The sequence below is a fragment of the Haliotis asinina genome, chromosome 11, assembly GCF_037392515.1.
Source record: "Haliotis asinina isolate JCU_RB_2024 chromosome 11, JCU_Hal_asi_v2, whole genome shotgun sequence".
NCBI lineage: Eukaryota > Metazoa > Mollusca > Gastropoda > Lepetellida > Haliotidae > Haliotis > Haliotis asinina.
This window is the reverse complement of record NC_090290.1, coordinates 42678985-42699345: the sequence shown is the minus strand read 5'-3', so window position 1 is coordinate 42699345 and position 20361 is coordinate 42678985. Positions and strand designations below refer to the sequence as shown.

Below are 20361 nucleotides of genomic sequence, written 5' to 3'. Positions count from 1 at the left end.
TCCAAAACCATTTGTGTTCATCTCATGAGAAAATGTGATTAATTGCTTGGGAGTTTGGTCACTGCGACCAATCTTTGATTATTTCAGTTAATCGTAACACCACTACTGACAATGGTACAAGAATCTGTATCGACATGCTGCACTCATGAAATAAAAGAAACTGGTATCTAAGAAGTTTATTTATTATTGTACATCCCAACTTCTATTTGCCACTCAAATAAGGAATATGTATTTAAGTGTGTTAGGTATAAAAAGTCATCGTTTATCTAGCAGTAAGTGGGTACCTGGTAGTATGAAATGGAAATGAAATCATGACCATACTTTGTGTGTGGATATATTATTATTATTACTATTCATATCATTTACTGTACTATTATCATTACACATTAACATGACTGACAGCACTTACTTCCACATTTAAGTAGAAATATAAATACTGCTGTCCCCCTTTACTGGTCATGAATTCTGAAAAATAAAACAAACGTATTTTCATAAAATCGTATTCTTATGTGTTGATTTGAGTGTTTCTCTAGAACAAAAGTACTGTCAGAGCATCTCTTATCAACTATAACTAACTATGTAAGAAAATGTTCTGTACACTAAGTGACACTTTAAGTATTGGAACTTCAACCAGTATAATGGAGAGCGGTTAAAGTATTTGATTGCCATGCTGAAGACCTGGGTTCAATTCCTAACATGAGTATGATGTATGATGTCAATATCTTGGGTCCCTTACCGTGATGTTACTTGAATATTGCTTTAAGTAAAGCAAAACCAAACTTACTCCCTAAAACAATCGTAACTTACAAAAACTGTAATTAATTTCTATCATTAAAATGTGGACACTGACGTCGTCCAGGTAACTTAAATATCAGATCAGGTGTAAAAGCCAGAATTATTTCACAAAATTTTCTTTTGAATTTTGTCATTTGCTTAATGTCACACTCAGCTATATTCCTGCTATACAATAGCATTCTGTAAATCATTGGGTCTTGGCCATTTAAGCAAGTGAGTACCATCATAAGTTTTGATTCAGGTCACTACAGAACACTGAAAGATATTTACATTCCAGAACAGAAAAAGACCTATTGCTGACAGTGAGTGAGTCAATTTGGTTTTATGTCATTTTTAGTAATATTCCAGTAATATCACTGTGGGGGACACCAGAAATGGACTTAACACATAATACGCATGTAGGGTATTGAATCCAGCGCTGAATGCTTGAACCAAAAGGCTACCCAACCACCCTTTATTACAGACAGAACAGAGAGATACATAAAAACATACCTATCATTGACAGAACACCAAGATGTATTTACATTCCAAAGCTAAAAACTGACCTATGAAAGACTGAAGAGCAATATTGTTGGCCATAATGTCGTCCAGACTCAGTATATACAAGTTGTGGTACTTCAGAAAGTCAGGCCCCTGCAACACAAACTGTTTACATTACATTATCATCTACTTAGCAACAACTGCTTCATTGCATTCAAATTTGGTATTGGGCCATCTCCTATTCTCGCGTTAAACCTCTTTTCTGCTGAAGATAGCCGATGCGCGATACTTAGTGGCTGCAATGGAATGAATATTGGTGAGTTTTTACCAACTTGGACAAATCATAACTTTTTCCCGCCCTTTAGAACAGGATTCCTATTCCTTATACATCATAACGTTACTTCCTCGTTATGCCGCGAGAATGGGAGATGCCCCAGTAAGTCAGTGGCAGACCTTGTTTTTAATCGAGCTCAAGAGTAGTAATACACCTGATGGATCAAGCAGTTGATAGATGCAGATGTTAGAGGGGGAGTCTCATACAAGCATTCATATGACAAGAACTTTCAGCCGATATCCTAAGTACCGCGAGAATAGGAACCGCCAGTATATACTTATGTGAGCTAAAATATCAAAACCATGGTTACCATAGTTACAACATGGCAGCCTGTAGACCAGATACAGATCCAAGGTAATTTTGAGCGAGTTTAATTTTACTCCACATTGAGCAATATTCCAGCTATATGGCGGCGGTCTGTAAATAATTGAGCCTTGACCAGAGAATCCAGAGGTCAAAAGCCTGAACATCGACATACTTAAGTGAGATACAACAATATGCTTCAGCCAAGTCAGTGAGTCTGACCATGTGATCATGTTAGTCGCCTCTTACAACAAGCATGGGTTACTGAAGGCCAGTTCCAACTCGAACCTTTACGTGTCATTAAACATGAGAACAATACAGGGGTGTTTAACAGAATTTGCAGACTAAGTGTATACCTCATCTTCTGGAAGAACCTCTGGCTCTGTAGGCCCTTCCTGTAACCGCCTCTTGCGAGCCTCACATGTGTCCCGCACAAACACCAAACTGTTCAAATTTTGCTTAATAATAGCATCTGAAATGGAGGCACATGTGATGGTGATAATGTCCTTGTGAAAGAAGAGAGATGAAAAGGGATGTAATGTACTGTCAAAAACTGTACCACTTCAAACATAACTTGTGTGTGCATGCATGTGTGCTAGTTTTTTTCTGTTCCAGAGTAATTCTCCTTCTTTAGTTTGAGTTCAAAATGATCAAATGTGTCCAATGAACTTGACAGACATTTTAAGATTTAAACTTACAAATGTTGTGATAGCACCAAGGTGGATTTGTTTGAGGGGCATTCTAAAAGTTCATGGTACAGAGATAACAGTACTTTTGGTATTATCAGCTTCCTTATTTTCACAGAAAATTGTTTAAGAATCTTTACTAAAATGTCGCCAATGCAGAGCACCAGAAAATTTTTCAAACAGTTGGGTATTTATTCTCATGTCTGCGTATGAGTAACTGCACTTCTTGAGGATTAACTAGCATTTTTTATACTCCTACTTTTTTACAGAATTGAGTACCGTGTATACCCGCGTATAATGCCACCCCCCTCTACACCCCTTCAAAATCGAGGATAAATCATATACCCTTGGTATAATGCGACCACGGATGAAGCACATCATCGGCGCCAATATAAAAGTGTTTTGTCATGTGTTGTTGTTTTTATATGAAACTTTGTGGACTGTATTACTCCAAAATGACCTAGAATGAAGCACACATCCAATAAATACGTGTTTGTCTTACGTTGTTGTTTTTTCTACGAAGCTTTGTCGAGTGTATACTTTAACACAGTGTTTCCCATCCTTATTAGGTAATTAGCATTTTTAAGTATATAAATATAAATGCTTTTAGTAATTTTTATATTGTCAAATAGTTTGCAGCCATTTTCAAACACTCTACACTGAAATCATGTGACTACTACAGTAATTTGAGTAAACTCATCTGCATACATAGTCATTGCTTAACATTTGCTAACGCTGTAGTGTTATAGAGTTTGGACGCCTCAGCGAATTTATCATAGACAAGCTAATTTAGTTAATTGCATAAAGTACACAATGTATTATAGATCCATTGGGTTTTAAGTGAATCTTATGTGTTTTTAGTACTCTCAAATTTGTAATTAATTGAGTAAATGTGATTTTTACTGAGTAAAATACGCAAATACACGCCTTATCTGGAGCCCTGCCACTGTGAAAATAAAAAGAAACTGATCATCCATAAAGTTTTGTCATCTTTCTATGGTCAAGTCCTGAGCATTCACCATCACTACCCCCAGTGTCCTTAGATCGCCACTTGGCTATCTCAGACTCTATGATGTCCTTCACAGCGTCAAGTTCAGCTTCGGTATCACTCGTCTTTATCACAGTCAGAAATGTCTCCTTAGTAAAGGATGGTTCACGGCACTGGAGAAAAAACAAAGACATCATATTAGATACATGGCAAAGAACACTGGGCCTCGATTTTCGAAGCTTTCTTAGTGCTAAGATAGTCGTAAGTGCCACACGTCAACACTAACAAGAGCCTCGAAAATCTGGGCCCTGGGCATTTGGACTTTCAAGCCATGCTTTATCACTTGAAAGGTCAGTGGGTTCAACTGATGACAATGTTCACAAAGAATTGATATGTTATATATATATATTGATACATATATTCCAAATGTAACCACCATTTCCCATTCACTGATATGAATACATATGAATTTATGCCGCTCTCAGCAATGTTCTAGCAATATCACAGTGCGACTTTACAATCTGTACCCAGACTGGGAATCAAACCCAGGTTTTTTGACTAATGAGTGAATTCTCTAATCCCTAAGCTAGTCTGAATGGTTCTTGTACAGAGTACAACGTTTATTTCTGCTGGAGCCAGTGAAACTGTTTTCAAAGACACATGACATGCATGATTATGACTACCACACAACAATTTCCAAAGGATTTGATACTTTAACGATATATTCTATCTCTTTCTTCTTACAGCTTGTTTTGGCTTTTTTCTCATTTTCATACCATAGAAACAAAATTCTCACTTCAGTTACTCACCAGCCATGCAATATATTGGTTAATGTAGTCGGGATCTGACAAGAGATCTATTGTCGGCATAAAAACACCATTAACTAAAACTTCCTGAAACATGAGAAGAAAAAACACTGCAGTGAGGAGTAAGTTTGGACTAGATGTGTCAAAAATCAGGCTGTGTGTGGGTGCCTGTGTCTGTCATATGTGAATGCATCTGAGTCTGTCGCGTGTGTGTCTAAGACGTGTGCAACCCGTGAAGGTCCCAGGGTAGAATAGGCCTTCAGCAACCCATGCTTGCCATAAAAGGCGACTGCGATTGGTCACTGGATTGTCTGGTCCAGACTTGATTACGGGATTGGGTAGTCAGACTCACGGACTTTGTTGATACACTTCAACGGTTCCCAATAGCGCAGATCGATGCTCATGTTGTTGATCACTGGATTGTCTGGTCCAGACTTGATTATTTACAGACTGCCGCCATAAGGCTGGAATATTGCTGAGTGCTTCGTAAAACTAAACTCACTCACCCACCCATGACGTGAGCCTATTGTGTAAGGGTGTGTGTTGTGCTTGTGTATATCCATGTGCATGCCACTCATAGCAATATTAGAACTATGTACTACAGCAGCCTATAAATAATCAAACAGAACAGGCATTCCAGTGATTTGGGATTAGCAAGTTCCTTTTCTTCAAGGACTAATTCAGAGAAGTCTGTAGCTAATACTGCTTGAACAAGCAACAATGTCTGTCTGTCCATCTGTCTGTATGTTTGGGTTTTGTGAGTTTTATTCAGTGTCAAGTTATTGCTAAATTTAAGCACTGTACTTCAAAATTACTGCCCTTCGAAGCTTTTTGTCAATAAGGTCAGCAACTCATGATCGGTACATTTTTGCACGTGAATGAGCAGCACTGGGGGACACTAGAAATGGGCTTCACACATTGTACCCATGTGAGGAATTGAACCATGGTCTTCACTGTGATGAGTCAATGCTTTTTAACCACTAGGCTACCCAACATCTCATCGAATGACCAATATGTCTCTGAAAGATCATTATTATTACTGTAAGTTGAATTTTCTCCAAGTGAGTGAGTGAGTGAGTTTGGTTTTACGCCGCTTTTAGCAATATTCCAGCGATATCACGGCCAGAAAATGGGCCTCACACATTGTACCCATGTGGGGAATCGAACCCGGGCCTTCGGTATGACGAGCGAACACTTTAACCACTAGGCTACCCCACCACCCCATTTTCTCCAATATCTTGTTGAACAAATTGTTCCACAGATCACTTACCCTGACTACATATCTAAAGGGTTTGTTGTAGAAATCTTCTTTTGGTAAAAGTAGGAATAAAATAACTTCAATCAGGTCTTGTAGATATTCTGAAAGAAAGAACAACAATTTTTGCCATGATATGGATATAAACCGTAGGGCTTACTGGGCTTATTTCACAGTTGCAATTATATCACACAAACTATATGTCTAAAATATGCATTCACAGCCTCTGACCATCTGAAATTCATAACAAATGAAACACAGACGACCGGTTAACTTTGTAATCTGTGATGATGCATTAAACTATCGTTGGATTGCAATTGTTGAAGTCTCCAATACTATTCGTTTATTTACTTATTATTTTTATTTCATTTTTATTTTATTTTCATTTTTATTTATTAGTTTTGGATGTTTGGGCCCAGAATTGCATCCTTACTAAGTTTCTGTTTTAACTGCTTACTTGATCTGGGTTTCAAGTTTCTTGTCAATTACCGAAAGCCCAAAGCTACCTCCACTTGTTTTTGTTTCACTTACACATACATTCATTTGGGAAATTACAAATGAGACAATTCAAGGAGAAAAAAAATATTGCAATAGTTGTTTGTAATAGCCTGTTGCAATAGACTATCCCTATTGAAATAGTCTGTTGCACAGAGTACCCCTATTGCAACACATTATTGCTATTGCAATAGTTGCTTGCAAAAACCTGTGGCAATAGACTATCCCTATTGAAATAGTCTGTTGCACAGAGTACCCCTATTCCAACACATTATTGCTATTGCAATAGTTGCTTGCAAAAGACTGTGGCAATAGACTATCCCTATTGAAATAGTCTGTTGCACAGACTAGCCCTATTGCAACACATTATTGCTATTGCAATAGTTGCTTCCCCGTCAATAGTCACCCCAAGTAATTATACTTACGCCTTTCTGCCTCCGGGGACAAACATACTAGATCACGACTCATGTTGTTTTCCATATTAACCTCCAGGTCAAAGAAAATATTTTCAAGATCAGCTGTTTCTCGTTCTGAAATGCAATCATGACATAGTTCAAACATTTTATGGGAGACTGCAAAAGCAAAACAGGTTTTAAAGAAAAAGGAATATATGTCATGCGTAATTATGACTGCAAGATTCCACAGTTACTTGTCACCATAGAACCTGGATAAGTAGGGATAATTTTCTACATCTATAAACTGGTCAGATAAAATCTGCCTCAATATGACAGTTTCATGGAGTGAGTGAGTGAGTGAGTGAGTGAGTTGAGATTTGATGCAGCTTCCATCAAGATCATGGTGAGTGAGTTTACGCCACACTCAGCAATATTCCAACTATATGGCAGTGGTCTGTAAATAATCGGAGTCTGGACCAGACAATCCAGTGATTAACAGCATGAACATCAATCTACACAATTGGGAACTGATGACACGTATCAACATATTCAGCAAGTCTGACCCCCTGTTTGTCGCCTCTTACAACAAGCATGGGTAACTGAAGATAAATTCTAATCTAGATCTTCATGGGTCGACAATGTCCATGAAGGGATTCCATATATGCCAACAGTCCAGATCCTATGTCCGCAATTTCATTACAATGAGATAACAATTTTTCCGGATTGTCTGGTAAGAGGCAATTACTTTGTACTCCTAGATCCAAACACATTCTCCAAGCAGTCACTTCCTGTTGTTGTTGCTGCTGTTGCTACTGCACCATCACTGTTCACTGTTCGGACTTACCTTCTTTAGGCAGCCTTGCCTTCTTGTCCACGGCTTGCCGGTACAGGCGGATGTGTGATGCAAAGTCGTCAACAAGCCGCTGGGTGAAGTGGGGCATCCAGTCTATCTCCTTTGCTCTGAAAATGTTGTTATTGAAATTGTTAGCTTAGGTTTCTGGGTGAGCAGAGTGTGATGACATAGCATGAGCAATTGGTGACTTAAATTACAGTTCCGAAGACTGAATCTAGTAAAATCAATTAAACTCAGCTAATGATAATTGACTTACAACATCCTACAGGAAGTTATACTAGAAGCCAGGTTTGAATTTGTCACTTTAAGTCACTTAGTCACTTTAAGTACCCACCTGTTAGAGAAGGTGATGATAGCTTTTTGGGCACACTGTCGGACATCCAAGGGGAAGCGGTCGTGATCACTGAGCTGTCGGTACCAAGTCTTGATGTAGTCCCGGATGGTGTAGTCCAACACCTGCACAAAAGTAGACATTAGCACTGGCAAATAAAGACTAACACTTAGTTTCTGAATATATATATTATTATATGACTGGTAGATTTCAGCCCTTCTGACTGGCCCACGTGGTCAAATGATGGCTTTGACACTATGTGAGAGATATAACAATACAAGCCTCCCCCATGGCTGAAAATAGATTTTGGATATTCCGGCTGTTAACTCCGACTGCTTTGTCCCTGTGACTGTGCTTGTTCAGAGTTATGTCAAACTGTGTATCAAAATGTCAGGTAAAATGGAAATTCAATACTTCTGTCACATAATAAAACAATTATTGACTTATGACTGTTATCAACCTCACTAGAAGCCCAAAATTGTATAATATTGACAGTAACAAACCATTTATATAAAAAAGGATCCCCAGTGAGTTTGGGAGATTCTGGAGAAATCTAGACTTGCTTCAATTAGGACAAAAGCATTGCAGGGAGGGCTAGGAAATACGGCATATAATCTGGTCCTGGGATTGTGAGACAGATTAAGGCCAATATAACCTGGACGGGTGCCTTGCTTATGAATTTATACCACACACAACAATATGATGTGACTGCAAACAGTAAATAATGTTGGATTAAGTGATTAATATTATAAACAACAATCCATGCCTTTGGGGTACAATCCCCAATCTCCAACCAATCCTGGGGACCTTGGGTGGTGGGGTAGCCTTGAGGTTAAAGCATTCCCTCATCATGCCGAAGACCAGACTCCCGGCCATGATATTGCTGGAACGTTGCTAAAAACAGCGTAAAACTCACCCACTCACTCCTGGGGACCTATCAAACTAAGAAATACCCAGGGCGCAGAATACAAGTTCATTATTTCCCAAGCAGGTCTCCCTCACTAGGGACCTTGGGTAACTGACAAGATCGTAATTATATAATTATTGATGACCTACCTCTTGGAGGGCATCGTCAATGATGCTGGCACCTGTCATCCTTTTGTCAAAGTTTTTCAACTTTGTTGTCTGCTCCATCCTTGCTTTTATCTGAAAAGTGTTCAAAGATTTTCTCTATCTGATAAATGGTTTCCTACCTGGTCCATTTCTAACCCTGTGGACTGTGGTCTGGATCAACTTGACATGACTATTTGGGCTATTTTAACTGTTGAGACTCTACTGCAATAGCAGACTACACTACTAAATAGCATTGTGGTAATAATACAATACAGCATGATATTCATATCAATTCTATATGAATTAATTAATAATTCATAAATAAAGTATTGCTGACAATCTCAAAGTCTGCTATTCCCCTTCCTGTTGCTGCACAAACTAAAGCATATGTCAAATTTTGGATTACATTTGATCACTTTCTGAATGGCATTGTGGAAATAATCTTTATCTGAACTCGAAAAGGGTTGTTATCATTTATAATCAACACACAAGCTGGATTGAAATGGGTATAACTTGTTTTATCCAAAATAAAGAGCAACCATAGAAACTATTATCATTCAAGGGTAGAGAATTTATGGTTGCTCAGTCATGGCAGCTTGCTATATCTTATGGCTGCTATCGTGCAAGAGATCATGCAAGAGATCTCTGCAGAGCTAATTATGGAATGACAGACTAGTCTGAAACAAATTACATAAGAGCAACATAGATCCTCTTAGCACAGTCTGGCAGTTTTTAATGGTTTATGTTGATTGTTATCCAAAATGTTTTTGAGATATATTGTTATTCAAATCTTCTGGAGATTTTTTTCTGATTGATTACCTTCTGCACAGCTCTCTGTGGCCGCCGGACACCAGTGACCGTGTCATCCAGATCTTCCTGGGACATCACCTTGCCATAGGAGTAGATGATCATCAGACTCCTATAGACACACAATATCATTAGATGAGACAACTGTTCAACACTGGCATCAGGCTAAGACTCTCTACCACAATGGCATCAGACCATATATGACTGTAGACAAGTCCAAAGATCAAAAAGCAGCCTGTAGAGGGTGCTCGTCTTATTTATGGGGGCGGTGGGGTAGCCTAGTGTGGGATCGTTTTATTTATGAGTAACTTTTTCATAAAACTTTTTTTCTGTTAAAAAGTAAGAAAACTGACATTGCATTGTTTCTCAGGGAAGATAAAATTTGCAATTAAACATCACAAAACAAGATTTTTTACCTTTTCAGTTCTAATTTGTTTATGTCTTGCACTGTTGCATATGTAAGGATTATGATTACGATGTATATGTGTCTCATGTATGGGTATACAGCCAGAAATAGCAATCAGTTGTAGAGCCTGGAGACACCTTGGATGGGTAATTGTATTTGGCAGCTTGACTCGGAGAGTTTCTAGTTTCCTGCCCCACAATTAAGCATAAGTGTTGCATGTGGTCTCACCTTAGGCAAGTACAGTCATCCCTCGCCATAACATGGGTCTTGGTGTCCATGGATGACCCCCCCGCGTTGTAAGACATCCGCGTTATACATAATGTGGAACAAAGGCCAAGTAAAATCATGATTTCCAAGGACATAACAAAACTGCTATTTTGTGTATTGTGCCCAGTCAAAACCATATCGTATTGTTGAAGGTGAGAATAAAAAAGACTTTAAAAATGAAAACATGTATACGTACGGGAAACTTAAAATGTATCACTAGACATACTAACTTAATTGTTGTTCCTGTTATGCTACAATTTATTCAACTAAGCCAGAAATAGCAATCAGCTGTGCACACTGGTGATTCAGGTAAAAACGATCCGATAATATTACATCCAAGAACTTGTATTCCATTATCAGAATATTTCATATATTAAGCAGTTATTGTAACAGATTATTTTACACTGCTATCAGGTTAGTACTTGCGGTACTTGCAACTTTGATTGTAAAAAACAAAATGTTGGCCATTTAATTGTTAAAAATGACTTGATTGAGTCAATAACGTGGGTTTCAGAGTCCATGGATTTTGAGACTGTAATCTGTTCATGAATAAGAGAATAAGAGAAATTGGTGCTATTGTGGTAGACCCGAAAAATGGACCCTCATGAATATGGTAAGCAGAAGACGGTATGGTTGTTTGTGAGAAAACCCTGCATGTTTAAAGAATGTGAAACACAATTGATATGTACAATAAACACTGTCAGTTGCCATCTGCACTGAATTTCACTAGTTTACCTAATTTATCAGAGAACAACAGCTGATCTGTTGATGAGCTATTTCTATTTCGTGAACAGGTCTGATTGCAGTTCAACTATTTTATAAGGGAGCCGCAGATTACCCCGCCCTTTCACCGAATCCGCGGTATCGCGAAGTGCGTTATTGCGAGGGAGGACTGTAAGTTTGTACAAATTTGCCTTTGTTCACCCAAAAGGGAAATGGGTATCCGGTGGACAAAGTCACGTGACTATAACCTTCAAGTGCCAAACTTGGCTTATCCGGGGTAGTAATGTGCTGTGCTATTGACTCTTAGTGTTGTGAACATACATGCTGGTAATATAAACAAGGATAAGTTGAGCACCGGCGTGACAACTGACCCACATCAACATGTTTGATGTTGTTACAGATGATGACGGTGCTTGCCATTGTGAGTGAGGGGACCCCTGGCTGTCCGCAACCAAAAAGCATAGCATGATAGGTGAAGCGTGAGAGTCTTGTGAGTAAGGCATGTGCAACTACGTATGGAATCAATTTCATCATCATGCACTGCACATGCACTAGCCAACATCTGCTCTCCCAACCAAATGGGTTTGCTCACTGCCGTGCATCGTCTACTTCTCGTACATGCATTCTTTGCGCTCGGTCAAATTTATCCTTGTTTGCCAGTAGTGAGGAGTTTGGCACTATTTAAATGGATATATGCTTCATTAATATCAGTAGTATTACTTACCCTGCTGCCGCAGCCAGGGCGTAGATGGCAAACAGCAGCCCGAAGCTGCCAAATGACAGCAGAAACAGTCCTGCAGCCAGTGTCAGCCATAGCCAGCTGCCTTCCAACATCATCTGAAACAGAGACAGTCAACATCATCATCGGTAACACTCAACATCATCATCTGTAACAGCACTCAACATCATCATCTGTAACAGCACTCAACATCATCATCTGTAACAGCACTCAACATCATCATCTGAAAGAATGACAATAAACATCATCTGTAACAACACTCAACATCATCATCTGAAACAATGACAATAAACATCATCTGTAACAACACTCAACATCATCATCTGTAACAGCACTCAACATTATCATCTGTAACAACACTCAACATCATCATCTGAAACAATGACAATAAACATCATCTGTAACAACACTCAACATCATCATCTGTAACAACACTCAACATCATCTGTAACAACACTCAACATCATCATCTGTAACAACACTCAACATCATCATATGTAACAACACCATCATCTGTAACAACACTCAAAATCATCATCTGAAACAAACACAGTCAACGTTACTGAAGACCTATTTGGCATACTGAAAAATAGTTTATAGTTCTACACACACATTAATCCTTGCAAGATGAAGTGAGTGAGTGAGTGGGAGAGTGAGAGAGAGACTGAGCGAGTAAGCATGCTTGGTTTTAAATTGCTTTCAGCAATATCATAACAATATCATTGCGAGGCACACCAAATATAGTCTTCACACATTGTACACATGGGGGATCAAACCAAGACTTTTGGCATGATGAGAAAACACTCTCACCACTATGCTACCCCACTACCCACCAAATAAATGACGTACTGTGAATCATGGTTCAGTAGGCAGGTAGCTTTTTCGATCAGTCAACTAAGTCCACACAAAAACAATATTAGCATTACTTGATGAATTCTTGGACCCAGCTGAAGTCATTTCTACTAATACCTTCATCCATACACCTGACTTTGTAGGCCCAGCTACTGAGGCAACAACAATCAATAAGATCAATAGCAGGCCCTTAATGATCTGCTGTTGAGCGAATTCACAGTCAGTTATTAGAAGAAATAACTGGCCTAGTTTAGTTAATCTCATGCATAGTGGTTACAGTAAACATGGTAACAGTAAATTTTACAGAAACAAATATATGAATAAATATTTATTTAACATTAATCGTATGCCAGGTTTTAACCATCAGAGCTACACCCACCAAATCAATTTCACATGAACCAAAATACAGTTCCTTTCAAAGTCAATCACATGCATATTTGTTTTTTCACGTCTCACTAAGAAATATTCCAGTTTCTTGAAGGCAACCTGGAAATAATCAGGTCTGGACCAGGCAATATAGTGATTGACTATGAGCGTCAACCTACCATGGCTTGATTGAGTGCTTTGTTACTTGCACTGGTGCAACCAAATATTACAAGGTGCAACCTTGTTATTAGTCAATTTTTGAAAGGGAAAACCTCTAAATATACCAACAAAATATTTCAACACCATATTTCTTTTACTACATACTGCAATAAAAGCAGTGCAACTGGAATTTGGCAGGTGCAAGCAGGCTAACATCTTTTAAATCAAGCCTTTTGGAGCAACATGACTCATAAGCAATCAAGTCACAGTGAGTGAGTGAGTGAGTACGGTTTCACACCACTTTTTTAGCAATATTCCAGCAATATCACGGTGGGAGATACCAGAAAATGGGCTTCACACATTGTACCCATGTGGAGAATAGAACCCAGGTCTTCGGCATGACGAGCGAACGCTTTAACCACTAGGCTACCTCACCGTCCCTAAAGTCTCAGAGTATGGCAACCCAGTTTATCACCATGTATAACAGGTGCTTGTTGCTAAGGTCTGAATCAGACCTAGATTTCACATGGTTCCAGATAGATTAACACTTTTCAGTTGCTGGTAACTATGTTGTTTGGGGTGACATTCTCTGTTATTTAGTAGCTCAGGGCACAGCACATCTGCCAACCTTATGAAGTAACAATAGTTGTACCAAAGATGATTAACACATCTGATGCATAGGTGATTTTATGTCATTTGGATAAATTCATTACTTTAACAATTTATTATACATCATTTACTGCTAAAACCAAGTTTTACTACATCCTCATCACATTTTGAAGCCAAAAAGACCATGTCCACGGTTTCTCCCGATTGTGAAACACACAAGTGTATGACAAATGTTTTTCAACATGCGATGTAACACAATTCTTACAGCGTATGTACTCTTGAGTTACACCTCAACCACTTTAAGTGGTTCCTACATTTGTAAAAGACATTATACGCCCATACCAAGTGTGAGTCTGAATACTCCATGTGACATTTTAAATGTGTACCACAGACATGCATATTGATTTGCAGTTTCTGTTTGACAGCTAACATCTAAATTTTGAGTACAATTTTTCAAGCGGAAAAACAAAACTGTGCATAATAAATTGTTACCCATTATCCTTGAACTTGAAAAAAGGTCCTCATTCTTTCCATGATATTTCAGCCTTATATTGTTTTTACTGCTCAGCATGACTATGCTTGTCATAAGACGCAACTAACGGCATCGGGCAGTCAGGGTCGCTCAATGGTTGGCAAATGTCATCAGTTCCCAACTGCGCAGATCGTGCTTGAGCTCTTAATCACTGGATTGTCTGGTCCAGACTTGATTATTTACAGACTGCCATCATATAGCTGGAATATTGCTGAGAGCGTGTAAAACTAAACTCACTCACTCACTCATTCATTATACTGCTGAGATAAGATGGACAAAAGTTTACCCAAATAGGGAAAAGTCTTCAAGGCTAATAAATATAAACTTCTAGTCCTGTAAAACCAAAAATATAAAGTGGAATAGTGCTCACAAAGTGGGTGAGAGAATTTAGTTTTACGCCACTGTCAGCAATATTCCAGCAATGTCACAGCAGGGGGTAGCAGTAATGGGTTCGTACATTGCCCCCATGTGGGGAATCAAACTTGGGGCTTTAGCACTGCCTGTGCTAACAAACAAACATTATCTGACTAAAATCTCCGACCAAAATCACCAGGACTCACCCTTGGACATTATTAAACATTCACTGTAAGTGATTTTGTTAAAATATTGGTTATGTTACATCCATAGCTGTGAGGTTGAAGATGACATAGCCAGCTTAGAATTAAATACACGTGTCGGATAATGAACACTGAAGTAACATTTCAATATAATTTCTCCACATTCATCACATCAGATACACAGAAATACTAATGACAGAAAGAAAAATATATTTTCTGAATAGAAACAACGGATAATGCTCTGCAAGAGCTATTTCACACAGACCTGAAATAAACCTTTCAGACAATGCACAATAGAAACAAATTAATATAATCAAAAATTTCTCCAATACCATGAAATTGGTGACACATGGAAGCCAACACTGGGAGAGACAATGGACAGGTAAACAAAATAATGCTTCACACCTGTTAACGAGTAATAATCAATATATTGCCATATGCGAGTGATACCTATCACCCCAACAGTATGGTATTGCATTAAATTACAAATCTGGTCTGTATTTATATATTGTGTTGTGGAGCAAACAGAGTATTCGCTTGAATAAATTAACAGTCTGCGGTACACTCTACTAAAATATATTCTGGTCTTGAATGACTGGAAAATGGCAGCAGATTGACAGCCTGGGTCTCGTTTTGCAAAACCATTGCTGCTCTATGGCTGATCAAGTATAGTAGTTTGAACAGTCATAGCTGTACAATAAAGTAGGTGGACACCAGAAATAGGCTTCACACATTGTACCTATGTGGGGAATCAAACCCAGTTCTTTGGCATGAGGGGGCTGACACTTTTACCATTAGACTACCCTGTTGCCCTGGTAGCTAAAGTTGACCCTGAGTCTTCAGTTATTTCAATCGGTGGTAGATTCAAACAAAATTGTCCGACAGTTTTTGATCCAATGACTAAACCTACAATTATGATTTACACTTCTCTTGATGAAGTTTGTGTGTAATTCTCGTAATTCTTCTTAAGTGAGTCTGTGAGTGAATGGTTTTACATCTCTTTCAGAAACATTCCAGCAACACCAGTAATGTGCTCCACACAGTGCACCAATGTAAGGAATCAAACCCAAGTCTTCAGCATGATGAGTGAACACTTTAACCACTGGGCTACATCACCGGCCCCACAAAATCAGGTCTATATTCATGGGTTGCTCCTATTGTATGCTCAGGAAGTTTTGTTGACAATCCAAGACTAAATATGTAACCATTCACCCTTGATGTAGATCCCCTCAGAGCTCTCTGTGTATGGCATATACAATGTAGTGTGACAGGTGTTAAGTTCAAATTGCATGTGGTCAACGACTGAAGTTACATAGTGAGCATTGTCATTTATATAAACAACTCATTAGCAGACTGGCAGGTGGCAATAAAACAGAAATTTTGTGTGTGACAGAAGCTGCTTATCACAAACATCATGTTTTGTTTTTTTATGTCATGTGTAGATTAGTGTACACAACCAAGATTAGATTACCCTTGCTCATGACCTTATAATTCAGGCCTCCCGTTTCAAGCTGTATGCACCTATTCACTGTGCATGCTCTATGTGTGCAGCATACTAGAGTTCTTGAAACTATATTCCACCCCAGCTGGGGCGAAATTAGTGACTTGTTTTGACTCTGGTTTTGAGGTATTGTTTCATTGGATTATGTTTCAACTTCATAAGTTCAATTTGCATTTTTGATAATTTGTTACTGTAAGTCCATACCAAAAGGTACCAGAAACTGTAAGCTTTAAGTGGAACACCACATCTAAATTTATACATGCACCCTGGGCACTCAGACTTCACACAGGCAAAGTAAACAGAGGTCACACAACAAATGTTGTAAATGTTGACAATGTAGTTGGTGTTGTCGTCTTGACTTTTCACATATTGAAACAAATGTAAGAAAAAAGCATGTGAAAAAGGCATGCATTCAGTATCTGGTTGTTCATAAGCAAACAAAATTAGCTTCGGTTAAAACATTGGTGACTATACAAAACACCTAAAACACATGGAATTTTCAAACAGTATCTTTGCAATACAACTGTTCAAGACAAATGACTAAACTCAAAGTTAGATGAAGAGAGTGAGTTTTCAGTCCTAAACAGCTTACAGCAATATTCTAGCAATGTCCCAGCAAGGGACACAAGGGCTGTTGGCCTTCAAACATTGTACATAAAAGGAGAATAGAATCCAGTTCCTTGGTGTGACGAGCAAATGCCTTAACCACTAGGCTATTCCACAGCCCAAAATTCAAACTACATTTCAAGAGCTCCATCAAAGAGCACCACCTACGATTTGATTCATGTGGGTACTGTACCCATTAGTATATGTCACTTAGTAAGTTTACTAAGCAGGTATGTACTGCCTTGTGACACACTCAATCAAAACCAACTTGAAAATAATGGAAATGATTTCATTAAAAATCACTCATCCCATACTGACAAAACTAGGTCGTGAAAACTAGGTCTGGAAATCTGATTGGCCAACACTATTGTGTACAAAAGACACTCCAGTGTTTTCACCCACGTGAAGTTGTAGTTTGCATTATTAACCAATCAGATTCCCAGAGGTCATAAAGACTGTCTCTGACGATCTAGTTTTGCATACTTCCGGCACAGCAACTCGGTCTTTGGCAATTTAATCAAAATCAACAAGTGCATCCCTTTGAGAGACCTGTGTACATGCCTCCCACACACATCAGAAATATGGACAGAAGCTTCTGATAATAACGAGACTTGTGAAAATAGGATATATTCAATGACGAGTGCGTAATTGTCCTGTTTTCGATCACGTCGCCGTGATTTGGTGATGCACCTTTATAGGTTATATAGTAAGGGGGTTGGATAGTAAACCGGGAGTTAGTTTATCGATTTTCTGACCTGTGCGGGCGCCTGTGCACTACTCCTATACCAACAATGCAAATTGAGATCAATTGATCTCTTTTTCATTATGCAAACAATTTTTATAAATACATTCCATAGATACGTTCTATGTATCTAACATTAAATGTGTAATTGGTACACAACAATCATTTTTCAATATGTAATTTGAAATTTTCTATGTGTATTTTACCCGGATACACAGCCTGTCTCAGCCTCTGCATTTCATAATATGATGCGTAGGTTATGTCTTTGAGGTACAGAGTGAACGTTCATTCAACCTCAATCTACTTTGCTGATATGACCACAACTCAGTGCTGTAGGAGCTCCTTATGCCGCTTGCAGTGCCAGGAGCCGATGGAGTTTAATATCATGTTAGTCGGTGCTATCATGGTACTGCTACCACAGATGGTATCCCCTGAGCAACTTAAGTTAATAACGTCAGGAATGCCTTGTCTCGTTTTCAGAATGTAACAATAATGAAACTTATTACGTCATATAAAGGTAGTTTGTTAATGTGCAGTCATAACATTATCTTAATGATATTGCTCAGCAGGTACACATGGTGATAAATCATAAATGCACGAATTTGTACCTACAGCTATATATTATTAACGATAGTTGTCGGATAATAATCAATACATGGGATATAAACTACATACTTCCTGGTCTCTCCACATACTGATGCAAGGATTAACAGAAATTAATGTACTGCTATAATGACTAAAAGATGATGACTGGAAAGATTAAAATCAACTGACAATTAATCTTAAAACAATGAAACTCCATTCTTACAGTGGATGACTCAAACCATATCAATAAATTCTTCAGGTTTCATTATCATGATTATAAAGGACAAGCTTTGATAGCGGCCCTTATTGGCCCACATGTCATGATTATCAAAATTTTACAACATGATAATTTTAGCATAAAAAGGGCTAAATTATGTGTTGAGGTTACCTCCATTTGCTTTTTCATGTTTCTAGTGTTTTTCCTCTTTGAAGACCTCAAAGTTAACATATTTTACAATATCTTCTAGAAATCTACATTTTCTGATTTTCAGAGTGATAGAAAAGTGTCAGCAAAAGCATGACCAATTCCAATTTCACACCACACGTGGTGGGTCACGCTTTTGCTCACATCAAAAAGTTTTAAAAAGTACATTTGTTTGGTTTATGAAATTGCCCCACACAAGATCTCAAATAATAAACACTGACATAAAATAACATCCTTAAAATCTATCCATCACATTTATTTATCTATGCCATAATACATTATATTTTGAATGGTAGTGCTCTAAAATACACATATCAACATCTTTATTAAAATTTTCAATATCATAAGGCACTTGCAAGGCTGATTTATGTGATGTAAACATTGGATTTTGGTAGTTGGTTTCTGTTAGAAAAGTAAGAAGAAAAGTAAGAAGATGTCTGAAGATTTTCAAAATATGATCAAGCAGTACTCTAAAGGTGAGAATCTTTGTTATTATGCCAGAATTTGAGCATAGTTGTTCTATCATCTGTTTATCAAAGAACCTTGTATCAAGGTCTAGTAGATGATCTTCACAAGCAGATGTCAAGTGATACATTGTTTTAAAGTGTAACATATAAGGTTAAATTCACCTTGTAAGGCAGAGGAATAGGTAGAATAATGGTTCAGGCCTAACAAAGAAAAAAATGATTGGCGAGGAAATATACATTAATGAGTAAGAGGTGAATATGCATACAAACACAGCGATGCACAGAAACTGCATAAAAATATGACGATCAGCAAACTTAAAGAATAGAGTACGCGCTCCGAAAGACCCGAAGTGCATCACGCCTACTGCACATGCACAGTAACCAAAGCAGAAGCAAAACACACCACACTGTGAATCACTGAATGCTGACAAGGTAAGTTTTTTTCTTGTATAACTCATAAAATAAAAGTCATATCAGCAACTGATGTTTATTTGTTAATTCTAAAACTCAAATATAAAACATAAACGAAAAAATCAGAAAACAATTTTGCAATAGTGGACTGTTCTTTTGTGTGTTATCAGAAATGCAGGTTCAAATCCATGTAACTTTTCTTTCTTTTTTTCAAAGTTTGTTTATCAAGCCTACAATGTTTAACTTAACTGTTTTATATCAAATCCAAATATGGTATTTTTTTTCTTCTTAAGTTTGATAATCTATGTTACAACTATGTTGAAACAAGCTTTAATTAACATCATGTAAATCTTTTCAAGTTGGCCTCGTTTCCTTTGTTCACAATATTTTAAAATTCATATTTGATATATTTTGATCTACTTTAGGTTTATACACTCTTGAATGTTGCAGTTGTTGACAGTGAATCAGAAACTGGGATTGATGACTGAGTGAATGAAGAGTAAAAGTGGATGTTTTACATCTTTAAAGTGGATAAGTTGTGAATAATTACTCTGTGAAGTCTTTTGAATACTGACTGTAACACTTGCATTGTGTCAATATGAACTTGTGCTGACAATATAATTTCACCCAAAATGGGCCCCTTTGAGGTCAAGACCTGTGATTTTTACTGCAACATGATTGATTATTGTAATAACATATGATGATTGAGATGTTAACTGTATATTTGCTAAAACTGGTTGTTCATACGGACTTGAAACACTTACAAGTTAACATAAAGGTGTGCCCAAAATGTAGTTTTACCCAAACAGACCCTGTGATCTTAAGTACAACATG

At 37.9% G+C, this 20361-nt stretch overlaps 1 protein-coding gene across 1 annotated transcript in view; it reads right to left on the bottom strand.

Annotated features, from left to right (window-relative positions):
• The window catches only part of LOC137255809 (sorting nexin-13-like), a 45719-nt gene that overhangs the window by 19881 nt on the left and 5477 nt on the right, over nucleotides 1-20361 (bottom strand). Inside the window, exons 2-13 of the mRNA XM_067793351.1 lie at nucleotides 11702-11814; nucleotides 9594-9693; nucleotides 8778-8867; nucleotides 7725-7846; nucleotides 7382-7497; nucleotides 6568-6672; nucleotides 5663-5751; nucleotides 4396-4479; nucleotides 3618-3759; nucleotides 2269-2384; nucleotides 1341-1428; nucleotides 410-465 (exon numbers count right to left, since the gene is read on the bottom strand). Coding sequence (XP_067649452.1) covers nucleotides 410-465; nucleotides 1341-1428; nucleotides 2269-2384; nucleotides 3618-3759; nucleotides 4396-4479; nucleotides 5663-5751; nucleotides 6568-6672; nucleotides 7382-7497; nucleotides 7725-7846; nucleotides 8778-8867; nucleotides 9594-9693; nucleotides 11702-11814 — 1221 coding nt within the window. The remainder of the gene's footprint in view (nucleotides 1-409; nucleotides 466-1340; nucleotides 1429-2268; nucleotides 2385-3617; nucleotides 3760-4395; nucleotides 4480-5662; nucleotides 5752-6567; nucleotides 6673-7381; nucleotides 7498-7724; nucleotides 7847-8777; nucleotides 8868-9593; nucleotides 9694-11701; nucleotides 11815-20361) is intronic.